Raw genomic sequence first — 9,339 nt, 5'->3', positions numbered from 1 at the left:
GTTTCTCTGAGCCTGGTCCGGCGGACCAAGTTCTGGTCAGCCGGACCAGTCTTCCTTCTCCCCTAGTCCGCCTCGTCTTTTGGTCTGTCTGTCCGAGAGAGAGAAACAAGCCTGGTCCGGCGGACCAAGATTGGTCAGCCCCGGACCAGCCTGTTCTTCCCCTCTCTCGGTCCGGCTCTTGGTCAGGCGGAGTCCGTGCTGTCGGAGTACGTCTGGTTCAGCCCGGGACCAGACGTCTCTTTCCCCTTTGGTCTGTTCCTTCTCGGTCAGTCGGTGTACGCTCCCTCGGAACACGCCTGGTCCGGCGGACCGGAACTGGTCTGGCGGACCAGGACGTGTTTTTCTCTCGGTCCGCCCCGTCTCCATCTGCTCCGACGGACTACATGTTCGTCATCCCAGTCTCGGTCCGGAGCTGACCAACGGTTGGTCCGGCGGACCGGGACTGGGAGTTACCTTCTTCTTCGCCATTTCCGAATTCTGTTTCGCGTTTTCTCACCCGTTTCGATTCGGGGTTACTCCCAAATGCTATTAAAACATAGTTTTACATCCCTAGACATGTTCTAAACCTCCAACACGCAATGAAATCTCGATTTGGACCATCACACATTGAGAACAAGATCTCACAAATCCAACTCAAGCCACTCACCTTGTTCTTGAGTTTGTCCGAGCTTGTGTGCATTCCTCGTGGCTCCACACGACGTGAGAAGCTTCGGGACACGTGATGTAAGCCTCGAACTCGTGGATATAAGCTGGCCCGAACAACGCAATCACCGGCACAAGTATTGGCACTCGAATTCACGTGTTTCGGCTAGGGATGTTGGATGGAGTGGGATGGGAATGTTAGCTCAATCACCGGCCTTGTGAGGCACTCGAATTCAAGCTAAGATTCAGTGGGTGAGATGGGAATAAGGAGGAAAGGTTTTCGGACAAACCGAAAGCTGGCTCGGACACACCGAAGCCCTTCGTCGGACACACCAACGGGGATAACGGTTTGGAGATTACAACTCAACAAACACAGCAATCTTAAGCTCGAAAATGGCAATAGATTTCTTAGGTGGTGAGTTCTGAAAACTTACAAGAATAAATAGCAATCTTAAAACATTCTCAACAACTCTTTGCATTCAATGCTAGGCAAGCATGCAAGCTTGGCAATTAATGCTCTCTTAAGTGTAGAATATAGCTGTTGGATTATGACATAATCTACTTATTTCTTCAGCAATATTATGGACGAAAATCTTCAATAAATGGCGTGCATGGGCTGCTCCAAGATGGGTTCGGCTCATGTCCTTGGAACAAAGTTCGTTCAGCATGTTGGAGACGGACAAGGTGATGCGTTCTCGAAGGGCACGGGTCTTGGCTCAAGTAAGGGGTGGATCGGGCCTATGGGTATGCCTCGGCCTTGGCTCAACTAGAAGATCCACATCACTATTGACTATATGCTCGACATTAGGAAGCTTCGTGCGTTCCAAGCTATCTCGTTCCCGCTCTGGACGCTCCAAGCTATTCCGCTGAGCTCCGTGCTCCGTGCTCCCGCTCCAGGCTATCATTAGCTCCATGAGTTCCTTCACTTCCATGATATAGTTTGATGAATCACTCTGCTTTCCGAGGTCCTCATCAACACGTCTGGGCACGTCCCTCTTGGTCTCCCCGAGCTCCCCTTGCACTGGTCCGTCCCCTTTCTCCCCCTTTCTCCCTTTTTCCTTCTTTCTTTGTTTCTGTCCGAAAATGGCTAAATGCAAGAGTTGGGAGGTGTTTATGGTGCGAGAGAGAGGCTAGATGGGCTTGAGCCCAGGCCCATAGGCGAGCCTGCAACGTCCTCGAGACGTGGGAGGTGGCTGGGCGGCGAGTGGGGCCCAAACTCCGGCGAAGTTCGCGTCTCAAGACCGCAAGTTGGCAACTTGCGTTTTCTGTCGATCCCGGTCCGCCGGACCAACCTCCTGGTCCGCCGGACCGAACACACTTTTATTTTATTTGGCAACTTGCGTTTTCTGTCGATCCCGGTCCGCCGGACCAACCTCCTGGTCCGCCGGACCGAACACACTTTTATTTTATTTTTTTCGAACCTTTCTCCCCAGTCCGCGCTGTCCAGTCCGAGTCCGCCTGAGCGGTTGGTCCGCCGCGGACCGTTCCTGGTCCGGCGGACCAGCCCTGTTTTTTTTTCTTTTTTCTTTTTTTTTTCATTCTTTCTCGGTCCTTTCCGCACGTGACGATCCTCGTGCCTCTCCCCGATATTGTATCATCACTTTTGGTGATTTCGTGATATCTCTATTTAATTATTCATTTTTAATAATTAAATATTCAAATCGGGTTTCGGGGTATTACACTTTCCTCCTCCAGACTTGTCTCCATCTTGGAACAAGTGGTACCTGATTTCTCCTCCAGTAGCAGTTCACTCTGATATGTCCTCTTTTGCCACAATGAAAGCAACTCTTGTGCTCACGGTACTGTTGTCTGGGATGAAGATCAACCTTGATTGTTGGAGTATTTCTGACTGGAACAATCTTCTCATATCCAAGATTTCCTCCTGAAACAAAGCTTCCTACTTTGTTAGCACTCCCTCCAGTATATCCGAGACCAGCATGTCCAGAATCAGTTCGTCCAATCGTCAGAAGATGCTCAAGTTTTTCTATACCACTTCCGAGCATTCTTACTTTCTTCATAGTCTCATCGAGCTGACTTTGTAGTAAGGTGATCTTTTCTTCTTTTTCTTTCAGCTGCTTCTTTAGATCAATGGTCGTTGACTCCTTCTCCTTTTGTTCTTTGATCAACTGTTTCTTCAGGTCAGTGATTGTTGATTCACTCTGTTTCTGTTCCTTGATCATCTTCATGTTCATATCGTAAAGCTTTGTCATCTCTTTGTACAGATCTGCTTCACTAACCTCCTCTTCTTGTTCCTCATGTTCTTTTGTGTCACCAAAGAGTGCAACAAAATTTGAGTGTTCTTCTTCTTCATCTTCATCATATTCAGTTTCCAACTCTTCGTGAGTGAGTGAAGGTTTTCCTTTTGACTTTCCACCAGCACACTCGTTCTTCATATGTGATAACATGTATTTTGGTGATATTTTGGTATAAGATGTCTAGTGCATTTTACTCGGTTTTGCATATTTATAGGCATTCTAGAGTATATTTGGTCTCGATATTGCTTGGTTGCTTTCTTTGGTGTCAAAACAGGTATTCATGCATAAAAGAGAGCAAAATGAGTGGAAAATATGGACTACAGAACATCATAGACGAAATGAGAACATTTGGAGTTGTTCCGTGAAAAAACACGAAGCCTAAAAAGTCAGATCTTTCAAGTCTAATAACTTCCACTCTACAAGTCCAAATTGTGTTTTATCTACTTCATTGGAAAGCTCTCTTCAATATCTACGCATAGACACCAAGATCTCACAAATCCGACATTGGAGCAGAAAGATATGAGCAAATCTGTCAAGCATGTTCGAGTTGAAGAATCGACACGGACCGTGTTGAATTCGACACGGCCGTGTTGATTCAAACTCGCCCGTGTTCAGTCCATGTCTAAAGTGCAGATTTTTAACAGAGAATTGACACGAACCGTGTTGCATTCGACACGGCTGTGTTGCATTACGGGAAAACTTCCTATTTTGCATCTGGACTTCCGTTTTCAGCAAAGGAAGAAGCCCAGCTGCCAAGCAAATAAATAGAGGACGTCTTAGACTTCAGAAATCATCGAGAGATCACAGCAGAAGCCAGAGAACTCGAGAGAGAATCAAGACGGAGTTTCCCGGGAGCAGAGATTGAAGAATCGTCGTCGAGAGATCGCTGCGAGTCTTCTTTATATGTTTCTATGTTTCTTCTTATTGATTTGAACTCATTTGTTGTTATGGGTTGCGAGTAGTCGTTTCACTGTAGCTAGGGATTTGTTTGGTTTTTATTTTCCGAGACTACGTTATCGATACTCGGTGGTTTAATTGAATTGAGTTTATTGCTTTTGATCTTCTTGGCCAGTTGATTGATTGATTTTAGATTCTGATTTACAACGAGAGTTGAGATTAGATTCGGAGAGAATTCATTGAATGAATTGATTAAGACTATTGAGAGATAGGTTAATCGGTTTAGGAACTCTGATAGTGATCGTTTATGCGTTTGATATTTTAATCTATTAGGTTGAGAGATCGATAGGTTACATTATTGGATAGTGGATTTAGGACTTGAGAAAGCCAAATCCGATATTAGAACTTGAGATCCCCGGTTAGAGTTCGATATTCGTAGATTCTCCATCCTTAGAAACAATCCCTGCGCATTAAGGTTATCCCGAAGCTACGGTGATTTAGTTATCTGATTTTCTTTAGTTAGTTCATTGTTTTATTTTCGATATTCACATACTTCATTCTATATTTCCTGATCTAATTCTTGGTTGAGTCTTATTTCTAAAGTTAACTATTTTCTGTGTTCGACCCTGGTACTACAGTTGATCAGTATCCTTGCGGTATTCGTTGTATCTAGGTTTTTATTACTTGAGTTTATTTATATACCTAGATTTGCGTTATCAATATGACCATAGCCTTTGCATTCATAACATTGAAGATCATTTAGATTCCTCAACATTGCTTCTCTCTTAGCAATGTTAGGACACTCAGCTTTCCAATGACCAGCTCCCTTGCATTCGAGACACTTTCCAGTGTTTTTCAGCTCAGATTTTCCAGCAGTCACTGGTTTTTTCTTGAAAAACCTGTTGAACCTTTTTACAATCATAGGGGGAGAAATGACGCAAAGACGGTGTATGGTTGAAGATGCTAAGGAATGATGCATGGTCAAAAATATTAAGAATGACACCGAGGAGCCAAGTGGATGATTGTGCTAAGGAATGTATATCAACATGAAGTCAAAAAGGAGAAGAAAGTTAATGTTGGAAAGAGCATCAAGAAAAGATTCAATATCTAGAAGATCTCAAAAAAAAAAAAGAAAACATGTCAATATGAAGAAATGGAATGAACAATCAACAAATGAATGAATTTGAAGAAGAAAAGAAAACATGTCATTGAAAAAGAATGAAAATCTTGAAGAAAATGAACGAAGCTCAAAAGAAAGAAAAACACAATATTGGAAAGAAGATGAGGAATTGCATATAAATATAGGATGTGGGAACTGCAAAAAGGTAGAGAGATGGATAGAGAAAAAACAGAGAGAGCTTGAGTCTTGAGAGCATTGGGCAGAAATATATTTGTATAGAAAACACGAGTGAGAGTTACTTGTGAGACAGTGAAGTGTATCTTAGGAAAGCCTTCAAATAACAGGCAAACTGTTCAAAAAGCCTAGACGAGTCCAGGGTTACACGGACTAGACAAACCTAGACGAGGCATACATAGTTTATGAACTGATAGAATTCATGTTATAAGGGAAGAACAAATTCAGTGGGGTTGTGTTCTTGGGATAGATTAGATTCGAACGAAAAAAGTGTAATTCATATTCTTTACAAATGAATAAAATCAGTTTGGAAGTTTTTGAAAGTGGTATATACATATATATATATATATTATGTATATGTGCATATATGAATTATGTATAGTGATATATACACGTATACAAATTTGTTCTACTAGTAGTCCGCGTTTTGCTGGATCAATTTTATCTGTCCTTTGTGGGGGTTTGGGGATGGGAAAACTAATTCTTTTCTGGCTCCCATGTCCCATAGGTTGTTGTATATCGTTACATTGGACCTATGCGGCTGTTCATAGAGGCTATGCTCGAGGGAACTGTTTACCCAAATCCTTTAGGTCATCATATTTTTGCATAGTATGTGTTATTCTCTCGCATTCAGGCAAATTGAAAATACATAACGACGTCAATATCCATATGAAACATTGGCACACGCAGGTTGACGACTAAGACTACGACTGGTGGAGTAAGAGAGCGTCCAGGTTCCGTTTCCCTTCTGGACCATCTGAGTACCATGATGATACATACTCGCCGTACACAATTTCCCGGTAACGTGCAGGCAAGCCTTCACTGATAAGTTGAGGAGTTGGGGATATCTTTGCTGTCTTGGAGGGGTCATGAAAAGTTGCAACCGATAAACGCGCTCGATTACCGTTGGTGATGGCTCTGTGTTGAGCACTTTTGTATGTGCCGTTCGTTATGATCTGCGGATGATGAAACCGGACAAGTCAATCCAAATTCTGGATGCCAAAGGGACGAGAATGGAGTCAGCCAGAACAAACAGTGGAAGGAACCTATACAAGATTGACCACAGGGAAGCCTAAAGACAGAAATATCAGCCATGGCATCGACAACCTCCAAAGACCTGGTAAAGAAAGCGTACCTCGGTTTGATCTGCTAAAAGGACGAGCACAGCATCGGACATGGGAGTAACAGTGAGCCAGTGGCCATCTTTGAAAAGCTCAAGGCCTCCGACATCGTCTTGAATCAAGAGGGTAATTGCACCCATATCGGAATGCGACTGGAGACCAAGAGTGAGCTCAGGCTGAGGACAAGGCGGGTAGTAGCTAACCGTGATATTCTGATAGATTTCCCCAACAGCATCTCCGATGCACGAAGAAGGTAGGCCAAGGCTCTCTGAAATAAGCTCCAACAGCTTCTGAGCCAACGCCTTCATCTCCTCACTGAATTCTGTCACTACTTGCCTGATTCAACAATCAGTGCCACCAGAATCAGAACCAGATAATGCCTTCAGTACACTTGTGCGTGTGTGTGTGTGTGTGAACACTGAAAGGAACAGAAACAAGGAGCTACACCTGTAAGAAGGCGGATTGAGGGGCCAGCGAGAAGGGTCACGGCGAGAGAGAGGGAAGGTATGGTGGTCGAAGTAATCCCTCCAGTCCAAAACATCGTTGTTCTTGGAGCCAAGTAACATGCGCCTGCCGTAACCCTCGGAGGCGGCGGAGGTGGAGTCACAGGCGTAACGGAGCTTCTCTTCGACGGGACAATCCCTGAAAAATGAGAGACCCAATGACCTCATCTGATTCAGAAGTTGGATCGGAACTCCATGGTTGACCACATAGAACGCCCCCCAGCGGTGGCATGCGCTACCGATGGCCTCCCTCGCCGACTCGAAGCTGCTGGACAGATCGACGGTCGGGATTCGAGCAACATCCTCGGCCTTAAGGAGTTTCGGTCGAAGCTCCGGTGGCTGAATATACTGCGGAGGGATCTCCCGCAGCCCTCCTTTCGCCAACATTTCTACTCTCGACGTCGTTTCCATATTGATCGGCAACGCCAGAGGATCCCCAATCCTCGATGGATCTGCTTCCACGGTTTTATATGTGTCTCTGATTGATATGGTGAGAGGGAAAGACTTTGGAGAGAGGGGGTTTGCCAAAAGGAATTGGCAAATTCATTGAAAACCCTAGATTTATGACGAAGAGGGGGAAAAACAAAGAAAAACATTTTTCTCGGGAAAAAAAATATATTTATATTTTTTCAGCAAATGATGATTTTTTTTATTTAAGCATGAAGGGATAGATTTTTTAGTTTTTAATATTTTTTATGCGATATTTTCTACAGGTCTATGGCTCTATAACCCTAGAAATGAGCTTTAGAGTCGGAATATAATGATGTTATGGAAACAGCATTTTTTTTTGGTTAAATGATTATGGAGACAGCAATCAGCATTACGTAACATATTTCTTCTTTTGGTAAAATTTGTAATGTAAAGGCCAAGACAACGAAAATAAAAGCAACAATAATTCCAGCAGGAAGAATAAGTTCCAATACCTCATTGACATTAATGGTAACAAAAATATAATTCACTTTTCTTTTGGATTCTAGAATGATCTGTTAAGGTTGTTATTGCAGGTAGATCTGAGAAGATTCTAAAGCTGATTTTGTGGAAGAGATAAAGATGGAATCTTGGAGATAGTTTGGCCAACAACCTTGGAGAAAAAGATAGAATCAAATCAACAAACAATTGGAGCTGAAGAGAAAGCTATATAAGAACGATAAAGAGGAAGAAAGGAGACACCGAGCTTAAAAGATTATCATTCAGAGAGTATAAGAGTTTTTGGTCTTTATGTTTTTATTTCTGGTGAGTGAGATCGTTCTGAGGGAGAGTTCTCAACAGTAATCTGAACAAACCCAGAACGTGAGAGTGGGGATTCACACGGGTTATGTGTTGAATCAGTAGATTTCGTGTCATAGGAGGGCTAACACTCAGGGGGAGTGTGGTGCGTCTGGGTTTTACTGCAACTATCTCTATGTTGTAGTAGTCAGATTTCCTTGAATGAAACGAACTGATTTTGAGTGATATCTGAGTGCGTCAGTTATTTCATGATCCATTTTGACGAAAAAACCTTGTTGATTCACATATAAATAGAGTCACTATGAACTGAAAATAGTGACGAAAGACAGAGAGAAAATATGAAGAGTAAAAAAAAATTGTTATTGATATTTTCGGTCAAAAGTGTACACCATGTTTCACAGTCTCTCATCTAGTCACGGATAAGCGGGGTTAAAGAACGGGGAACTCCCTCTCTCCTACGCCAGCCAAAACCAACTCCTAACAAGTTGCTGGCTTTTCAGTCGTTGCGCTGTCTTCGAGACATTTCAGAGGTCTTTGGTACAATTCGCTCCCCCACAATGATGCTCTGTTGTCTTGGGGAGCGTTGAAGCTCGCTTCTTTTCCAGGGTTTTCTTACAAGATGATGCCGCCTCATCTCGAGTTCCTTTATTCATAGTCAAATCAGATGATACGCTTAGGCTTCAGATCCCTTTTTGGGGTATGACTAAATCGTCCGCAATCACAGCGATTGCGACTTCTGGCAATTACAGATGAATGAAAAAGTGAATGTTGGAATCGTAATCGTCCGCAATCGCAACAAAACATCAATATCCTAATCGCAGCTAAAAGATTGCGTTACTATAGCGTTTTGCAACGTTTTGGTTAAATAATTGATGTCGTAAATCTAGGTGCAGAAATATGAACAAGTAATAATATTCCTAAACTCAACAATTAACCGCAAGTGTACAGATCATGTGTAGTAGCTAGGGTCGAACACATGGACAAGTAGACAACGAATCAAATCTAAATCCAAGTCTAAATCCATAGAAAATAATGTGAGTGTGAGAAGGTAACAAAGCAAACGATAAAACGGTTTTAAAAACTATGAATGACAAACACTGCAAGCTTCGGGATTGCTTTACATGCAAGGATCTTTCAAAAGATGCAAACTTAGTGGTTTATCTATCCAATCCAGGGAATTCAAGCTCTGAGGTAGAAATTAACTCTCCCAAGTCTAATCTCACTATCCAGGTTTAATCCTACTAATCTCCCGATTCAATAGTCTAAAACTCTAGATGCATGAACGAACGTTATCATAATTCTTAGGCAAATACTCATCTCCCGATGTGATACCTGTTCTA

At 42.9% G+C, this 9,339-nt stretch overlaps 1 protein-coding gene across 1 annotated transcript; it reads right to left on the bottom strand.

The window, feature by feature from the left end:
* Window positions 1-5,708: 5,708 nt before the first annotated feature.
* On the bottom strand, window positions 5,709-7,341 carry LOC104806661 (leucoanthocyanidin dioxygenase). Its single transcript, XM_010531659.2, has 3 exons — window positions 6,717-7,341; window positions 6,284-6,605; window positions 5,709-6,104 (listed from the first exon to the last, which is right to left on the bottom strand). Exons 1-3 carry the CDS (start codon window positions 7,181-7,183, stop codon window positions 5,853-5,855), a joined length of 1,041 nt encoding a protein of 346 aa, XP_010529961.1. The 5' UTR covers window positions 7,184-7,341; the 3' UTR covers window positions 5,709-5,852.
* Between the last annotated feature and the right edge of the window lie 1,998 nt (window positions 7,342-9,339).

Source organism: Tarenaya hassleriana, unplaced genomic scaffold, assembly GCF_000463585.1.
Source record: "Tarenaya hassleriana unplaced genomic scaffold, ASM46358v1 Cleome12, whole genome shotgun sequence".
In the NCBI taxonomy this organism is placed as follows: domain Eukaryota; kingdom Viridiplantae; phylum Streptophyta; class Magnoliopsida; order Brassicales; family Cleomaceae; genus Tarenaya; species Tarenaya hassleriana.
This window is presented reverse-complemented; position numbering and strand designations above follow the sequence as displayed.